This window comes from Myotis brandtii, unplaced genomic scaffold (assembly GCF_000412655.1).
Source record: "Myotis brandtii unplaced genomic scaffold, ASM41265v1 scaffold743, whole genome shotgun sequence".
Taxonomy (NCBI): Eukaryota; Metazoa; Chordata; class Mammalia; order Chiroptera; family Vespertilionidae; genus Myotis; species Myotis brandtii.
The window spans coordinates 1,949,271-1,967,535 of NW_005370960.1; the positions used below are offsets into that span (position 1 = coordinate 1,949,271).

Sequence of the window (18,265 nt, forward strand, 5' to 3'; positions counted from 1 at the left end):
GCCGGGGGCCGGGGGCCGGGCTGTGGCCCTGCTGACGCTTCTCTTCCCCCCAGCATTTTGAGCGGGAGCTCCGCAGATTTAGCCGGAAGGAGCGGGGTCTGTGGCTGAACAGCCATGGGCTGTTTGACCCCGAGCAGGTATGTGGCCGGGGCAGAAGGCAGGGGGTCCTGGACCCGACAGAGAGGGTCCTGAGGGGAGCCGCATGGTGGACGGCCCAGCACCAAGGCCCACACTCTGTTGCAGAAGACCTTTTTCCAGGCGGCCACCGAGGAGGACATCTTCAGACATCTGGGCCTGGCATACCTTCCCCCAGAGCAGAGAAACGCCTAATCCCCTCTGCGGCCCTCAGCCACTCCTCGGGAAGGGGGGCTGCTCAGCCAGCCAGATCATGGATGCCCTTGGACACTGACCATCTGTAGGCTGGAGAGGTTGCTGCAACCCTCACCCTCCTGGGGGAGCCCCTGTGCACCCCCACTCCCCCATGCACACCCTGCCCAAGATGCAATGAAATGATAACATGGAGCAAACCAGGCTGTTTTCTGAAAGTGTTGATGTGCGAGGGGTGGAGGGGTAGGGGTGGGGGCTGGGGCGCCTCACCACCCGCTGTTGGTGAGGTGGGCCCCATGGCTGTGTGACCCTGGGGTCCTGAAGGGTGAGCTGGGCATCTGGAGAGTATTGCCATGGTTACAGTACTGTCTTCCAATCCATAAACACAAGTACCTCTCTGTTTATTTAGATCTCCTTTAGTTTTAGTGATGCTTTAAAGTTTTCAGAATAAATTTATATTAAAAATTTATAAACTTTAATAAATTATTACATTTATTACTAAGTATTTTATTTTGATGTTATTTAAGTGGAATTTTATTAATTTTGCCTTCTGATTGTTCAATAGTGTGTAGACATACAGTTGATTTTTTATCGTGGAACCTTGCTGAATTTTTATTATATCTGATCACCTTTTGGAGGATTCCTTATGATTTCCTACATACAAGGCCATGCCACCTGCACAGAGAGAGAGCTTTGCTTCTTCCTTTCCAATGTGGGTTGTGCCGCGCCAGCACGGCCATGGGTGAACCTGAGAGGGGGCCGTGAAGGATTGAGAAAAGACAGACAAGAGAAGAAAGCTGAGGCTGGGTGGGACGCTGCTCCCTGATGGAGAGACAGCACCACAGCCTGCAAGCCAAGTCTTTATTTTATAGCAGATTCCACGAGGCAAAGTAAGGGCGTGGTTACAACGTTCTCCCGGGTTTCGAATCTACTCAGTTACATGCATCTGATCAAGCTCTGTTTACTTGCTGCCCCTCCCGCCGCCCACATCCCTCAGCCAGGTGGGACCACAGGTTCGGGCCATAAGGTCAAGGGTTACAGCTGTAGCCTTTGGCTGTAATTGTGCTGGGAGGGCTGTGCCCTCTCATTAGTCCGAGGCTTGAACCTGTCCAAACGCTGTAGCCGCTCTCCACAGCGGGTGCCTTTTATTTCCTTTTCTCACCTAACAGCCGTGGCCAAGACCATCATGTTCCTGGTTTCAGTCTTTCACTGTTAGTACCGTTGTGGCCTCACGTGACAGTTCCGTCAACAGAGGACTGCAGGCACCACCGTGGCCCGTAGATCATAACGGAGCTGAGCTTCCTATGAAAAATGGAAGGAAAAAAATAAAAATAAATAAAAAATAAAGAAATGGAAGGAGATGTGGTTCAGAAGAAATTATTTTCTCTGATGGGAGCAACATCTGTGGGGCTGGCAAGTTCCCTCTCACAGCACCTCAACTTTGAGTGCACGGATTATACCTGACCAGGCAGCCACGGGCCTGCTTGTGCCCAGAGGAACCTTCCTCCCACTTCCTGTTCAGAGGACTCTCAGCCCAATGGTCCCCAGGGTACATGGCTGTGCATTCTTTGTGGGGGACCCTATACAAGGACTCAGTCCACAGGAGCCACCCTGACAAGTCATGGGTGCCACTGCCACTCCAGTGAGAGCTCCCTGTGGTGTGGAGGCAGCTCGTCCCTGTGCTGTGGAAATATTTTCAGGTGGTTGACTATCAACCTATGAACCAGGAGGTCACAGTTTGATTCCTGGTTCAGGGCACATGCCTGGGTTGCAGGCTTGATCCCCAGTGTGGGGCGTGAGGAGACAGCCAATCAATGCCTCACCACCCGCTGTTGGTGAGGTGGGCCCCATGGCTGTGTGACCCTGGGGTCCTGAAGGGTGAGCTGGGCATCTGGAGAGTATTGCCATGGTTACAGTACTGTCTTCCAATCCATAAACACAAGTACCTCTCTGTTTATTTAGATCTCCTTTAGTTTTAGTGATGCTTTAAAGTTTTCAGAATAAATTTATATTAAAAATTTATAAACTTTAATAAATTATTACATTTATTACTAAGTATTTTATTTTGATGTTATTTAAGTGGAATTTTATTAATTTTGCCTTCTGATTGTTCAATAGTGTGTAGACATACAGTTGATTTTTTATCGTGGAACCTTGCTGAATTTTTATTATATCTGATCACCTTTTGGAGGATTCCTTATGATTTCCTACATACAAGGCCATGCCACCTGCACAGAGAGAGAGCTTTGCTTCTTCCTTTCCAATGTGGGTTGTGCCGCGCCAGCACGGCCATGGGTGAACCTGAGAGGGGGCCGTGAAGGATTGAGAAAAGACAGACAAGAGAAGAAAGCTGAGGCTGGGTGGGACGCTGCTCCCTGATGGAGAGACAGCACCACAGCCTGCAAGCCAAGTCTTTATTTTATAGCAGATTCCACGAGGCAAAGTAAGGGCGTGGTTACAACGTTCTCCCGGGTTTCGAATCTACTCAGTTACATGCATCTGATCAAGCTCTGTTTACTTGCTGCCCCTCCCGCCGCCCACATCCCTCAGCCAGGTGGGACCACAGGTTCGGGCCATAAGGTCAAGGGTTACAGCTGTAGCCTTTGGCTGTAATTGTGCTGGGAGGGCTGTGCCCTCTCATTAGTCCGAGGCTTGAACCTGTCCAAACGCTGTAGCCGCTCTCCACAGCGGGTGCCTTTTATTTCCTTTTCTCACCTAACAGCCGTGGCCAAGACCATCATGTTCCTGGTTTCAGTCTTTCACTGTTAGTACCGTTGTGGCCTCACGTGACAGTTCCGTCAACAGAGGACTGCAGGCACCACCGTGGCCCGTAGATCATAACGGAGCTGAGCTTCCTATGAAAAATGGAAGGAAAAAAATAAAAATAAATAAAAAATAAAGAAATGGAAGGAGATGTGGTTCAGAAGAAATTATTTTCTCTGATGGGAGCAACATCTGTGGGGCTGGCAAGTTCCCTCTCACAGCACCTCAACTTTGAGTGCACGGATTATACCTGACCAGGCAGCCACGGGCCTGCTTGTGCCCAGAGGAACCTTCCTCCCACTTCCTGTTCAGAGGACTCTCAGCCCAATGGTCCCCAGGGTACATGGCTGTGCATTCTTTGTGGGGGACCCTATACAAGGACTCAGTCCACAGGAGCCACCCTGACAAGTCATGGGTGCCACTGCCACTCCAGTGAGAGCTCCCTGTGGTGTGGAGGCAGCTCGTCCCTGTGCTGTGGAAATATTTTCAGGTGGTTGACTATCAACCTATGAACCAGGAGGTCACAGTTTGATTCCTGGTTCAGGGCACATGCCTGGGTTGCAGGCTTGATCCCCAGTGTGGGGCGTGAGGAGACAGCCAATCAATGATTCTCATCATTGATGTTTCTATCTCCCTCTCCCTCCCTGAAATCAATTTCATATATATAATTATATATATATATAGTAGAGCAGCTGAATGGATTATAAAAACAAGACCCACCTGTGTGCTGCCTGTGAGAGATTCGCTTCAGCTTTAAGGACACACTGAGAAAGTGAAGGGATGGAAAACAATACTTCATGCCCATGGAAGCCAAAAGGAAGCAGGACTATACCTACATCAGACAAAACCGGCTTTATTCGAAGTCTCTAAGGGGACAGAGAAGGTGGTTACATAATAAAGGGGTCAACCCAGCAAGAGAACGTAACACAGGAGCACCGACATAGATGAGCACACACTACCAGACCCGAGGGAGAAGGGACAGGGTACAGACCAGCAGGACTTCAGAACTCCCCTCTCCACAATGGGTAGGTCATCCAGACAGAAGATGAGGAAAGTTTGGGCTTAAACAACACAGTCCACACACGTGTACATTCACACATAGGCCCATGCACACATGCAGGCACATGCAACACAGACGTGATTGCAGCACACAGGCACATATGCACAGTCCACACACCTGCACAGCCCCCCTTGACTCCAGGTGCTTCCTCACAGCATGCGGATGGGCTCCCAGCTGTGCTCAGGGACAGGAGGAAGCCGGGGTGGGCTGGGGCGGGGGGTGGGGAGACTTTGTGCCTGTGTCATGTGCCAGGCCCCTGGGAGGGAGGGGTCCCTGGAGAGACCTTGTTTCTGCTGTGCCCACCCCTCAGGCTGGTCCAGGCCAGGGTTTCCGTCCTTCACTCCCAGCCCTGCCCAGCAGCCGTGTCCCCCCCCCCCCACACCCCCTGGGCTCTGGACATAGTGGCTGTGGAACTATTTTAAGTCCATCTCGGCCCACCCTCCCCTGAGAGTTGGAGTGTTTGCTGCTGGCCACCTGCAGCTGCCTGTCGGCCTGGAATGCAGATTGGCAGTTGGTCGGGTGGGGGTGGGGAGGAACTGTTATAAAGCTGGTGCCAGGGCAGAGGCAGCTGTCTTCCTCGGGAGCCTGCCACGGTCCCCAGCACCGCAGCCATGTCCACCCACCGCCTGGTGATGGTCCGGCATGGTGAGAGCACCTGGAACCAGGAGAACCGCTTCTGCGGCTGGTTCGATGCGGAGCTGAGTGAGAAGGGGGCCGAGGAGGCCAGGCGGGGGGCCCAGGCCGTCAAGGATGCCAAGATGGAGTTTGACATCTGCTACACGTCGGTGCTGAAGCGGGCCATCCGCACACTCTGGACCATCCTGGAAGGCACAGACCAGATGTGGCTGCCGGTGGTACGCACCTGGCGTCTCAACGAGCGGCACTACGGGGGCCTGACGGGCCTCAACAAGGCGGAGACGGCCGCCAAGCACGGGGAGGAGCAGGTGAAGATCTGGAGGCGCTCCTTCGACATCCCGCCTCCCCCCATGGACGAGAAGCACCCTTACTACAGCATCATCAGCAAGGTGGGCCACTCAGGGTGCCTGAGGGCAAGCCTGGGGTCAGGGGCCTTGGGAAGGGGTGGCCAGGTGGGGGGCCGGCTGCTGGGGATGTGAACTGTGCCGTGGACACCCCCAGGAGCGCCGGTACGCAGGCCTGAAGCCTGGGGAACTGCCCACCTGTGAGAGCCTCAAGGACACCATCGCCAGGGCCCTGCCCTTCTGGAATGAGGAGATCGCCCCCCAGATCAAGGCCGGCAAGAGGGTGCTCATCGCTGCCCACGGGAACAGCCTGCGGGGCATCGTCAAGCACCTGGAAGGTGAGGCCCACCTCACGTGGGACGTGGGTGGGGGTGGGAGAGTGACACCGGGCCCTGAACCTGCCCAGGTCGCATTTCAGCAGGTGCCCACTGCCTGGCTGAGGCAGCTCTGCAGGCCTCAGGGCCAGGGAGGGGCTTTCCAATGGAATTGAACAGGGAGAGTTGGGCAAACCATGTAGCAAACAGCTTGTAGGATTTGGTTGCATTTCTGTGCATGTCCTGGGACACTGTCGTTTCCTTCTGAAGACTGAAGGCGGAAAGGCCTCCCACTCTGACCCCGGCCAGGCCCTGCACAGAGGCTGAGGCCCCGAGCCACCCAGCTTCCTGGACGTGAGCCCTGGGCAGGTGGGGGTGCTGGGGTGGCATCTTGCCCAGGAAAAGCAGGGCTGTCTGGCTCCAAACCCTGCTTTGCTGTGTGTCCCTGGTCCAGTCGTGTCACTTGCTGGGCCTCAACCACCTTCTGGGGCAGTGATGGCGAACCTTTTGAGCTCAGCGTGTCAGCATTTTGAAAAACCCTAACTTAACTCTGGTGCCGTGTCACATATAGAAATTTTTTGGTATTTGCAACCATAGTAAAACAAAGACTTATATTTTTGGTATTTATTTTATCTATTTAAATGCCATTTAACAAAGAAAAATCAACCAAAACAATGAGCTCGCGTGTCACCTCTGACACGTGTGTCATAGGTTTGCCATCACTGTTCTGGGGCAACACCTGGCACTGCTGGCTGCTGGACCTGGGCCCAGGGCAAAGCCCCGCCCCTGCCCCAGCTCCACCCACTCAGGCAGAGGTGAGACCACTCCAAAGGGTGCAGGTGTGCAGCAGCCTGCAGACCCCAGGCTCACAGCTAGGCTCCTGCTGAAGCGCACGGCGGCTCTCCTGGGGCTTCCTTGGCAAACGACCCTGACATGACCTGGCCCTCCAGGAGTTTCAGACAGCGGGACAGTCTGTTAGCCTCTGATGGCCTTCAAGTTTGGGATCAAGAAGAGAGGAAGGGAGGTGGGGTGGTGGGCAGCTGCCAGAGCAGACAGGCTGGCCCGGAGGCCTGGCCAGCTCCTGTCCTGCCCGGGATGCCAGGTCCCGCAGACCCCTCAGTGGGCACTGAGCCCAGCAGGCAGACAGACGATGCCCCCTCGTGCCAGCATGCTGGGAGCATGCTGGGGTCTCCACTGCTGGGAACTCGACTCCTTGCTTCCTGGGGGTGGAAATACCAAAGGGCGAGCTATTCCAGGCTGGGCCGGCGGGAGGCAGTCGGGTCGAGTTTCCTCAGAAAACACAGCCTTCTGCCTGGTAGAGCCTCTGCCCACCGCGGCCCCAGTGACTCCCTGCTGTCCCTCGCCCACCGTGTTGGGTAGCAGCACCCCTGCTCCCCTGCTTGGGAAGCCCCAGCTTAGCACTCCCTGTAACCGAATGGCTAATGTCCCAACTGAACCAAGCATTGGCCATCTGGCCGGAGTCCACACTGGGCCAGACCGGGCGCCGGCCCAGGACACAGCCCTTGGCTTTGCCGGCTATTTCTGTAGCCTCGTCTCCGGTCTGCTCTGACCTTCTCAGGCACATGTCTCCAGCCCTGCGGTTGGCAGGGAGGCCATGCCGGCCGACCAGCCGTGGCTCGCAAAGGTCAGCAGCTGGTGGACAGGCCAGGAGGGTTGAGGCCTTTGGTTCCTCCCATCCAGGGATGTCGGAGCAGGCGATCATGGAGCTGAACCTGCCCACGGGGATCCCCATTGTGTACGAGCTGGACCACGCCCTGAAGCCCACCAAGCCCATGCGGTTCCTGGGCGACGAGGAGACCGTTCGCAAGGCCATGGAGGCTGTGGCTGCCCAGGGCAAGGCCAAGTGAAGCGTCCGCTCTGGCAATAAAGGCATCTCTCCCACCTCGTGTCCAGCGTGGCCCGCGTGCCCAGCGCTCACTCAGGGCCGAGATGCACAAACGCTGCCCAAGGGGCGCCTGGCCCCACCTGTCTTCCCAGCCCATTGTGTAGGGACCTGGCCCCCATCCCTGGCCATGAGGTGGATCTAACAAGTCCCTGTGGTGACCCCCAAAGCAAAAGCCCCGCTTGGTAACTTTGCTCTAGGGCAGTGGTCGGCAAACTCATTAGTCAACAGAGCCAAATATCAACAGTACAACGATTGAAATTTCTTTTGAGAGCCAAATTTCTTAAACTATATAGGTAGGTACATTGTTATTAACTTAATTAGGGTACTCCTAAGGCTTAGGAAGAGCCACACTCAAGGGGCCAAAGAGCCGCATGTGGCTCGCGAGCTGCAGTTTGCCAACCACGGGCATAGCTGATCCTCACAGCAAATTGGCCTGGGGGTCAATTCCTCTCAGTGATGCCAACAACAATCAAGGCTCAACTACAATAAGACAGTGCACACAGCCCACACAGCCCACACAGGGGTGCACCTAGAATACCCAGCTCAGGTGACTGGGGAGGCTGAGCCACTTAACAAAGAAAAATTAACCAAAAAAATGAGCTCGTATGTCACCTCTGACACGCGTGTCATAGGTTCGCCATCACTGCTCTAGGGAGTCTAAGTGACCCGTCTGGCTCCCTTTAGATGCTTGTGCTCTGCTGTCTCCGAGTCCCTCTGCCTGGGGACATGCCCACAGATGGCCTCAAAACTGGGGACACCTGACTCACGGGGCCTCCAAGCTGGGGGTGAGGGGCACTATCGTCTTTGTGGGAGAGAAATCAATGAGGCCTGCCTGCAGCCTGGCCACCTGCTTCCACCCTGGGGCCTCCTCAGTACAGCCTCCACCCAGGGCACACAGGAAGTGGACTCTCCCGTGTCACTGGGTGCCAGGTGCCTCACTGCACGCGCGCGCGCACACACACACACACACACACGCACACGCACACACACACACGCACACTCACGCGGTCCCGCCTGGGCACAGGCCCTGTGGAAGGGACAAGGCAGGCCCTCAGCCCTCCCAGAGAACAAGCGCAGGAGGCTCACTTCACTCACATCTTAAACCTTTTTTATTTTTTGATTTTTATTGATGAGAGAGAGAGAGAAAGAGACATCAGTCACATCTTAATCTTTATGCCTCGTCCAGGTGGCTGCAGCACTCCCAGACACCAGGAAGGTGGGTTTCACCCGGGGCCGCCAGGCTGTCACGGCATCGGAGCTGGGGCCTGGGTGGGCAATGCTGACTCCACGAACAGAGGTGGGGGCAGGGGGGTCTGGGACAGGGGGAGACGGCAGGTGTCGCCACAGGGCCAGCAGGCAAGAGCACAGATGTGTTTGCCGCTGCGCCCAGGTACTCAGGGGCCTTGTTGTCCCATCCCCAGTGCCCAGAGCCAGGCAGGGGACAGAGGAGCAGGAGCACGGAGCAAGACCCAGACCAGCTGCTGCTGCCAGAGCTGCCGGGACCGACTGGGCATGAGCCGCCGAGTCCACGTCTCGGCTCCCCAACCACCACCCCTCAGAGCTGCAGGGAACAGGAAAGGCAGAGGCCCCTGCTGTGGGGGCTGCTGGAAGCGTGTGGGAACCACTGGGTTATTGCTGCATTTGCGGCCCATGCCAGAAAGATGGGGTGCAGTGTCGCGCCGCCACCTCCAGCAGTAAGGCCACGTGGGGTGGGGACGAGGCCACAGGCAGCCTCACTCAATGAGCTCCACGTAGTTGGCAGGAAACATGCCAAAGTGGCCGTCGGGCCCGTAGCCGCGCCACCAGCCTTCATCGATCACCTCGATGCCCGTGATGAGGTTCTCGGGGTCAAAGGAGATCTCGGTCTCATCCGCTGAAAGGAGGGGAGCCCGAAGCTGCACTGGGAGCCCCAGGCACCCGCCCACCCGTCCCCACTGTGCCAGGGGCCTTTCCCTACACACCTTCCCCTAGGGCCTGGCTCTGGGCCCGTCCCAGCCAAAGGCTGGAGACAGCACTTCCTCCCGCACCAAGGACACCCCCAGAGCCACCGCTCAGTCACACCTTCAGGCTCTACGATGAGGGTGGCACAGGGGAGTCACGCTGTGGATGAAGAGCTGCCTAGGACCCACAGAGAGGCCTGCTCCTCTCTCGCCCTCCTGTCTTCTGACACCCCTGGGGCTGCCCCCCTGAGGAGCCTGTGGCGGGGGTGGGTTGGCACGGTACCTGCCTGGTAGTCGTACAGGGCCCGGGCACAGAGGCCCTTCCCGCTCAGCCCGGGGTAGTGGTCCACACGCACAGAGCCAGTGTCCTGCTGCTCCTCCTGCCGGACCGGAGAGAAGTCTGGGTCCTGGCTCCCTCGGCTGTGCCCAAGGCCAGGCCTCGGGGACCTCACAGTGCTCCCCACCCAGAACCTCCCACACAGCGGTGCTTGCCACACAGCTTATCATCGCACAAGCGGCTCCAAATTTAAGGTAGTGAGCCTCCCAGGTGTGGCTGGGGAGGCTGTCTCAGGGCCCAGGTCCTCGCAGCCCTGACCCAGGTGCAGGGAACCCACCATGGGGGGCTCCTCGTAGAGGGTCTCCTGCTCTGGGGGCTCCTCGTACAGGGCCTCCTCCTCCGCCTGCACCAGGCACTCAGGGGCACGGGGCGCGGGCTCCTCACAGACACCTGCAAGGGCAGTGCAGCCGGCTCGGACCCTGGGGAGGGAGAGGCCACCCCGTCTCCCCCCACCCCAACCCCCAGGATGGCCGAGAGCCTTGCCTGTGCTGGGCCTTGAGGCGGCGTGAGCCCTCTCCCCGCCGAGGGGGCTCTCTGGCTGGGGGAGCTGCCTCTGTAGGAAGGGGCTCCGCAGTTTGCCTGCAAATCGACAGTGAACAGGACTCACAGCGGCAGGGAGAACACAGCCCTGATCTCTCTGGGCCCTGCTCACCCACCGGGACTGGATGGGGACTCTCTCTCTGCAGCCCCTGGGGGCATGCGCAGTGCGGGAGAGCTGGCTGGAGGACTAGTCCTGTGTCCTTTGGGGGCCAGAGAGGTGACTGCTGTGGGCCCCTGGGACCCAGCTGACAGCCAAGTGTGATCTCTACCAGGGTTTATGGGGCCGGGGCTGGAGGTCCCCACCCTCTCCTCCAGGTCTGGCTCTGCAGGAGGTCAGGGCAGATGCTGTCCTCACGCACAGGTGCTCCTGGCTCACTCGTCCCTACACGAGCCCTCGCCTAGCCCTGCTCAGGACAGGGCCAGGCACAGAGAACTCTCACCTGGCTGGGGGCTGGAGGTGGATGCGGTGGACACGGCTCTCTCCTTCTGCATGAACATCTGCCGAGGTGACTGCTGACCAGGCTCCTGGGGGCACGCACAGCCCCAGGGTGAGCGGGAACCGTGAGCCTGCCCACCTCCCACAGTGCTGGGGCTCACAGCCTCCCCGGGACGGGGTGAGGTGCGCCCACACATCCCAGGTTCCCACCTGCAGGGCAGCTCGCAGCGGGCGGCCTCCACCCAGTGCGGGACGGGCCCTCCGGTGTGAGCACCCCTCACCTGTTCCTCTCTGCTCCTCGAAACCACTTCCTGCTGCTCAGATTTCCTGCTGGGAGGGCAGAGGGCAGCGCTGAGCCTCTGCCTGCTGACCCCGGGCAGCCCCATCTCCCCGGGGCTCACCTCTGCCTGGCCTCCTGGCCCTGCTCCTGGTAGCGCTGCTCCCGGAGGGCGGCCTCCCGCAGCTCCCGCTCCCGGCGCTCCTGCTCCAGCTGCTGCCGCTCCTGCTCCGCCCGCCGCTTCTCCTGGGCCCGCCGCTGCTCCTCCTCCTCCTGCAGGGAGCGTGCTCAGCCCAACCCAGCGCAACTCTAGCCTCCTCACTTAACCCGCTAACCCCTGGGGTTAGCACGGACGAGAACATCGCACCAGTTTTTTGTTTAATTTATCTTTATTGTTGAAAGTATTACAGACGTCCCCCCTTTGTCCCCCTCCCCTCCACTCCGCCCCCCCGCCCCAGGCCTTCACCACACTCCTGTCTGCGCCCATGGGTTATTCTAGAGCTTGTTATGAGAAAACTGGCAGAGAGAGTGACGGGCTTACTCCATGCCTGGCGCACACTGGACGCTCCACAAACGCCCGCAATCATTGTCGCGCTGGCAGCACTCACCTCTGCTTTGGCCCAGAAGCTGTCTTTGCCGAACCTCTTGATCTCTGACACGGCATTGGTCTTCTGGTACACGGAGCCCTGCGGGGACGGGGACAGAGCGCAGGGCCCAGGCAGGGACTGTCAGGACAGCACCCGGCAGACGCAGTGTCCCCAGCCCAGTGCCCGAAGGAGGCTGATAGCAGGTTGGCCTGAAGGCCTTGGACACTGCTGAGCAGGGAGGTGCAGCCCACACAGCAGGGTGGGTCTCTGGCTGCGCCAGGCCCTGTGGGTGAAACCAGGGCAGGTCTAGGGCTTACCTCTAGCCAGGAGCCATTCCTAGGAGGATGGCCCCCCAGCTGCAGACAGCTGACCACTATGGCAGCGCCCACCACATCCCTATGGACCCCTGCTTACTGTCAGGGGTCTCGGCTCCCCACCCAGCACCAAGGCCACAGGCCCATAGGCGTCTGCCCCGACTAGGAGGGGCCTGCCCTGTCTGCCACTTGTTCCCCGACGGCAGCCACCACACAGGACACACTGGTGCTGTGGCCTTGAGACCAGGCAGGCAGGAGACAACCCGAGGGATCAGGTGCCGAGGTCGAGGCAGCCGTCTGGTAGCTGGGAATGCCCCCCACCCACGGCTCCAGCCCCACTCACCACTGGGGCCTGGGGGCCCATGTCCTGGAAGCGGCTACTCTCCCTGTGGAAAGTGTAGTTGGCACCCGAGGCCCTGGCCACCTTCTGCATGATACACTCAGGCTCCACGTCCTCCTCGGCCCTCGCATTGATGGTCACGTGGGCGCCCTGCAGTGAGAACAGTTGCTGCAGTTCCAGGAAAGGCCACATGTCTGTCTGCAGGTTAGGACCCCTGTCTTGCTCGTGCGTGAGGCCCTCGTGTCTGAAGCGTGTCCTGTGGCTCTGCCTTGAGCAGATGGCTCAGGCATCAGAGGGAGGGTTCTTTCTCATCAGTGACACCAGCCCTGACAGACGTGTAGAAGCCAGCACACATCATCTACACGGGCCACTGACCACGGAGGAGCCAGCCCTGGCCTCTCCCTGTCACCAAACACCCAGTGACCCTCTCTTCCAGCTCCTAGCTGGAGAAATGGAGGCACATCTGAGGAAGTGTTGGCAGAACTGGAAATCGAAGTCCCGGGTCTCCTTGCTAGTGACCAAGGAAATGCAGTCACCTGACCCTCAAAAACAAATGCTTTTGAAACCACACAAGGTTCCATTTATGACTGACATGCAGAAACGGATGGGAACAAGTGCACCGAGGGGACATGTGTGGGCACTGCAATCCCCTGCCTCCTCGAATCCCAGCATCACGGCTGGGTCCTGTTCACAGCACTCAGGAGGCCGGCAGGAGCAAGGCCTGCCAGGACCAGCTCCCGCCCGCGCGGTGCTCCCGCCCGGTGCTCCCCGTAGTCCTTGGCCCCGCCCCCCCTGAAGCCACCCCCAGGCCCCTCTGCACACTGAGCAGCCTCCGTCACACCGAGGCCCAGACAGAGCAGGACGTGGGGCACACCTCCAACGCTGACTGTGGGTTCCGTCACTCGTTCCACGCACACGGGGCCCGAGGAACTGAGGCCCTGCAGGGACTGCCCTCACCTTCAGGAAGCTGGCCATGGTGCTGACGTGGTTGGCACACACACCCTTCCGCACATCGTTCACGCCCTCGCCCGTCTGCAACACAACACACCCAGCATGACCTACCCATTTCCTAAAGCCACTGCCCTCCTAGGGACTTGGCAGGTTGTTGGGGCAGCTTCCACTATGGGGCATTGAAAATCCTTGTCCCCACCAGCCCGCCCTGCACTACCAGAGCCTCCCCAGCCTTTCTCCAAGCCCTCAGCTCCCAGGGGATGAGAACAGGGTGTCCTGTGGTTGTTGGTACTTCATTCTGCAGGAGTATTTCTGGGCTCGGAGGGAGTGAGGGGCCCTCTCTGGGCCACAGTGAACTAGCCCTCCGGCTGTGAACTCTCTTCTGCTCCAATCACTCAGGGCGGGAGGGAAAGAGGGCTTCCTGGTCGGACCTGAGCCCCAGGCTTCACATACCCAGTTGATGAGGACAAACTTGGGCAGGCCAGAGTTGGGGTCCTTCACCCTGCAGAACGCGTACATCACCTTCCCGCTGTTGAGCTCCTCCACCACCTCCTCCAGGCCCCCCTCTGCAGCAGTCACAGGAGGGTCACAGGCAGCAGGCACCCCGCCCACCCAGGACCCCACCCATCAGGAAAGGAAGCCCAAGCTGCCTCCTGCATCAGAGTAAGATCCTGGCCTGAAGGGCGAGCCGGCGGATGCAGGACTGTGCTGACGAAACTCCGGTGACTTTTATCGCACTAGTGTAAACACCATTTTGTAAAATAGAAATGAGCCCTGGTTGGTGTGGCTCAGCAGTTGGAGTGTCAGCCTGTGCACTAAATGGTCACATATCTGATTCCTGGTCAAGGGCATGTACCTGTGTAGCAGGTTCGATCCCCAGCCCTGGTCAGGGTGTGTACAGGAGGCAACCCATCGATGTGTCTTCTCTCTCCCCGTACCTCCCTTCTTTCCTGGATCCCACAAAGGGCCCTGCCCATGTGGCTGCTCAGACTACAGGGCCACCTTGGAGGGCTGTGAGCAGACAGGACCGACCCTCAGGGCTCAAATCTTAGATGCTCACAGGAAGTGACGGGGCAGGAAGGGCTGCCCAAGACGTTCTCTCTGGACCCTGAGACCGAGGCCCACCATGTGCTAGGGTTTGCAGCTCTCACCTGCCTTGCACACCTCCCCAGATTGTGAAGAGGGGCTCAACTGCTAAACCCTGCAACCGTCGCCCATGGCATCCCAGCACCACGGGCGTCCCAGCGCATGAGGCCACCGCAGTGGCAGTCCTCTGGAAAGAGGGCAGGGGGGAAGGTGCTGGAGAGAGGGCGGGGCTCTCTACCAACAAATCCTCAGAACCAGCCGCTGGGGGCAAAACTGTGCCTGAGCACACGAAGCCAGGCACCTCTGGGGGCTGCAGCTCGCCCCGCTCCCACCAACTCTGGCCAGGGGAGACCTCCTTATAAGACCGCCGCGGACACGCATGCCAGCAGTACTTTTCCAGGTCACCCCGTCCCAGCTGAGCATGGGCACTGTTGCACCCGACCCATCAGATGGGGCAGAGGGAAAAGTGCGCCTGCTCTCCCTCCTCCACCTCCAGCCCAGGCCACCGTGAGCTCTCCCAGCTGCAACACAGGGCAGCCCTGCCTGGCACCTCAGGCCAAGAACATGGAGGAGGGCTTACTTTTACCTGGAAACCCCCGAGACCCCCCATCCTGCCTGATCAGGGGCCAGAGAACTCCTCAACACTGCCTGCCCAAGCCCTCCTGCTGCTGGGAGGGCCGAGATGCCACTGGAGCTGGGGCCCTGACAGCCACTCTCCCTCCACCCCCTCACCCTCCCTCCGGGAGCCCCTGGATCCCCCTGGCCATACTCACCCCCAGTGCCAGCCACACGGATGTCATTGCTGTTGCCTTCATAGGTAAACAGAGCCCTGAAACAAAGCAGGGGGGCTCTGTAGCCAGCACCGAGGGCGCTGTCTGCCGTCATCCCTGACAGCTCAGCATGGCAGTCTCTGTGGGCCAACACGGGCCCCACCGTGACCCGCTGTGCCTGCCGAAGTGTGGCCTTCTCAGCTCTGAAGCTGCAACGATGCTGGCCTGCCTGACCATAGGGGCATGTGAGCGATGGACCGAAGACGGGAGCATACATCCACTCTGAGGAAGGCCGAGCCTAAGGTGTCATGGCAACTTTTTACACATGCACGCGTGAAATACTCGCCTGGCTGCCAGGTGTGTGAATTTGAAAAGACAAAGACACCTGCACATTCCTGAACCCAAAGCACCAAGGAGAAGCAGGAAGGAGGGATTGGCACCAGGCCCCTGGGAAGGTGCTGCCCCCTGGGCACGTCTGCCGTCTTCTGGGGCCTGCAGGCTGGTGCAGCAGGTCTGTCTGGGTCGTGACTCCCCTGACAAAAAAATGTGCAACACCAGAAACCACAGGGGTCATGACTCGGCATGGCACCTGGTCCTCAGGGGACAGGCTCCTTGTGGGGGCAAGATCTAGACCAGTGGTTCTCAACCTTGGCTGCACATTAGAATCACCTGGGAATCTTTTTAAAATCCTGATCTAGACCAACCAGAGTCTTCCCTCTGCACAGGTGACCCTGCCCACACCACTCTTCATCCTGTAAGACTAATTATTCATAAGAACTCTGGAAGAGATTTGGGCTTAAAAACATGTGCCCCAGAGGTGTTTAGGAAATAAGGTAAATTTTACTAAATGAGGGGTACATATGGAAGGCTCCTTGCCAGAGCACAGGCCTGCTGAGCCAGCCGGACAGACCAGGACCCGTGGCAATCAGTCGACGGGAACCAAGTCAGCTCCTGCCCGGCCCCCCAGGGCCTTGCTAACACCACTGGGCAGAGCTGCCTCGACCCAAGAAAGTCGGAGGAAACGGAATTCGATCCAGGCCCAGGGGATCTGGTTGACAGGGAGGACACGCTGCCAGGAAGGAACAAAGTTTCCCAGGAGAGGAGAGAGAATATGGAAGGAGAGAAAGAGGGACAAAGACCTGGCAGGTGGTAGACCTCCCAGAGAACTTTCTGGAAGAGGTGGCTTTCCGGTAGTGCAGCCACCAGCACCAACTCTGCAGGAGCCCAGCTCCAGGCCGTGCTGTCCGACAGCGAGTCAATGGGGAAACCTGGTCTAGCATGTCCTCTCCCCAACGGAGGAGAGAACGCTATTCCCCCTGAAGGCCACAGAAGTCAGGAGCACAGACCAGCAGCAGGGACAGCGATGGCCGCCCAGCCGGGCTCTTCCAAGAAGGGACGCAGCAGCTCCCAAGAGCCACGCTCCGTGCCTGCCCCCATCCTCTGGCCTCTCTCCTTTCTACCCTGGGCTCTAGCCTTAGCCATTCTTGGATGTTCCAGTTCAGAGGCTCATTCCCACATTTCCTCAAGTCCCCGCTTCTTTCTGATGAACATGAAAAGAGGGGTTCCTGGCCTGTTCATGGCACATGAAGCATGGGGCACTGGACACCTTATAATCCAGTCATTCCTTCCAAACACACTGAGAACCTGCTGCCTGCTGGTGATGGGAATGTAGCCACAAGAAAGCCTCCGAGAGGGACACACAGCAACATGAGCACTGCCAGGTGGAGGGGGTGCAGGAGCCGACCCAGGCTGTGATCTAGGGAAGAATGACCAGGGAGAACCAAGAGAAAGAGCCAAGGTGCAGAGCTGATGTCCCCACAGGCCTCAGGCCTGGCCCAGGATCACCCAGCGCTGCGAACCACACCGGAGACCACCTCTTCTTGCTCTGATACCAGCTTTCCTGTCTCCCTCATTCCACCCTTCTTCTGAGCACTGACCACACACCACAGCCCTGCACCAGGGACAGACAGGGCCCACCATGCTGCTTCTGGAAAAGAGAAAGGCAACACAAAACCAAATGGGTCTGGAGAAGCTGGGAAAATGGGACCACAGCCAGGGGCCGAGGCAGTGAGGAAGCCCCTGCAAAAAGGCCACTGGGGAACTGAGAACAACTTTGGGGGGGTCCCTGGGATGATGTGGAAGGGGGGCACTCCCAGCAGAAGAGGCAGCCACAGCAAGGGCTCCGAGGACGGATCAGCCTGCAAGTCTGAGGAAGAGAAAAAGAGGAAGGGCCCCGGGAGTGGTGGTGAGGAGCTGGGCAGTCAGGGCCTGTCAGCCAGGTGTGGAGTCTGGGCTTTATTGAATGAGCAACAGTCACTGCAGGGTTACAACAGGGAAGCATTTCAGTGAGTGGGGACTTGCCACACAGTATCTGCTGACAATGATGGCAGAGGCCAGGGGCACAGCCACTGGAGCCCAGGGGTGGGGAAGGAGGCTGGTGAGATGGATGGGCTCTGATTGGTTAGGACAGCGGTCGGCAAACTGCGGCCCCTCGAGTGTGGCTCTTCCACAAAATACCACGTGCGGGCGCGCATGTACAGTGCGATTGAAACTTCGTGGCCACACTCAAGGGGCAAAAGAGCCGAATGTGACTCGCGAGCCGCAGTTTGCCGACCACTGGGTTAGGAGGAAAGAGGAAGCTTGGCACCCTCAGAGGAGGGGGGGCGGGGGGGTTTGCAGGCAGCTCTGGGAAGCAGCTCAAGGAAAGGCTGAAACATGGGAGGCCTGAAGAGGGACCCCTGAACTACATCATCCCCAAACCAGGGACAGTCGCTGAGAAAACTGAGGATAAAGCGAGACCTGGAAGGCCCACAGGACACCCAGGAGTCCTCCAGGTAAGTCAGAAAGGGCTGCACCCGAGCACGCAAAGGAGCAACGCCCTTAACCGGGAGGACTGGCGAGGGCTGCAAAGTCAGGCTGCGTGAAAGCCACTTTGCTGGGCACCAGGGGAAGCAGCGAGGAGAAAGCAGCATTTGACAAGCGGAGACCGGTCCCAGCAGCGCAGCTGCACCCCGCGGGCCCTGCCCCGAAGTGGGGCCTCTTAGTCCGCCACAGCTGGCATTTCTGACCGGACCGGCTCAGAACCAGTCCGGGAAAACCATGTAAGCAAAGGGGCTGCCCAGTCACCCCAGAGACTCGGACCAGGCTTCCAGGGGCCATAAAGCCCCAACCTCAGGAGGCTACCGCCTCGCAGAGGAAGTCTGGGCTCCGGCACAGGAAGGGGTCTCCTTGGAGAAAGGGCGGTGCTGACATCTACGTGCACAGAGCAGGGACCCAACCCCCGACCTCCCTATTGGACGCCTCCGGGCAGGGCTCCGGTCCCGCCGGGCCGCCAGCC

General features: G+C 58.7%; 3 protein-coding genes and 1 long non-coding RNA gene across 9 annotated transcripts in view; 3 read left to right on the forward strand and 1 right to left on the reverse strand.

Annotated features, from left to right (window-relative positions):
* The window catches only part of POLM (polymerase (DNA directed), mu), a 5,926-nt gene extending 4,305 nt beyond the window's left edge, over positions 1 to 1,621 (forward strand). The window contains exons 8-10 of one of the 5 annotated variants that reach the window (XR_001359933.1): positions 54 to 137; positions 1,200 to 1,328; positions 1,497 to 1,621. Coding sequence is in view for 4 of the 5 variants with exons in the window: in XM_005882890.2 (XP_005882952.1) it covers positions 54 to 137; positions 244 to 330 (171 nt within the window). In the remaining variant the exon portion in view is untranslated. Of the gene's footprint in view, positions 1 to 53; positions 138 to 243; positions 800 to 1,199; positions 1,329 to 1,496 lie in introns of those variants that run through there. The other 4 variants (XM_005882890.2, XM_005882892.2, XM_005882888.2 and 1 more) reach the window with 4 other exon arrangements.
* A 3,080-nt stretch (positions 1,622 to 4,701) lies between these two features.
* Positions 4,702 to 7,346, forward strand: PGAM2 (phosphoglycerate mutase 2 (muscle)). The gene is made up of 3 exons (XM_005882894.2): positions 4,702 to 5,175; positions 5,288 to 5,468; positions 7,146 to 7,346. The coding sequence occupies exons 1-3, from the start codon at positions 4,762 to 4,764 to the stop codon at positions 7,310 to 7,312; spliced, it is 762 nt and encodes a 253-aa protein (XP_005882956.1). The 5' UTR covers positions 4,702 to 4,761; the 3' UTR covers positions 7,313 to 7,346.
* A 1,095-nt stretch (positions 7,347 to 8,441) lies between these two features.
* Positions 8,442 to 16,604, reverse strand: DBNL (drebrin-like). Of its 2 annotated transcripts, none has more exons than XM_014530546.1 (12): positions 14,932 to 16,604; positions 13,526 to 13,638; positions 13,079 to 13,153; positions 12,125 to 12,271; positions 11,489 to 11,566; positions 11,005 to 11,153; positions 10,885 to 10,933; positions 10,608 to 10,692; positions 10,111 to 10,206; positions 9,905 to 10,017; positions 9,574 to 9,670; positions 8,442 to 9,223 (listed from the first exon to the last, which is right to left on the reverse strand). In XM_014530546.1, exons 1-12 carry the CDS (start codon positions 15,203 to 15,205, stop codon positions 9,084 to 9,086), a joined length of 1,416 nt encoding a protein of 471 aa, XP_014386032.1. In that variant the 5' UTR covers positions 15,206 to 16,604; the 3' UTR covers positions 8,442 to 9,083. The 2 variants fall into 2 exon arrangements, with proteins under 2 accessions (XP_014386032.1, XP_005882960.2); XM_005882898.2 differs by having other exon boundaries at positions 10,885 to 10,930; positions 14,932 to 14,987.
* A 947-nt stretch (positions 16,605 to 17,551) lies between these two features.
* The window catches only part of LOC106724180, an 11,832-nt gene continuing 11,118 nt past the window's right edge, over positions 17,552 to 18,265 (forward strand). The window contains exon 1 of the long non-coding RNA XR_001359927.1: positions 17,552 to 18,029. This is a non-coding gene — a long non-coding RNA (uncharacterized LOC106724180). The remainder of the gene's footprint in view (positions 18,030 to 18,265) is intronic.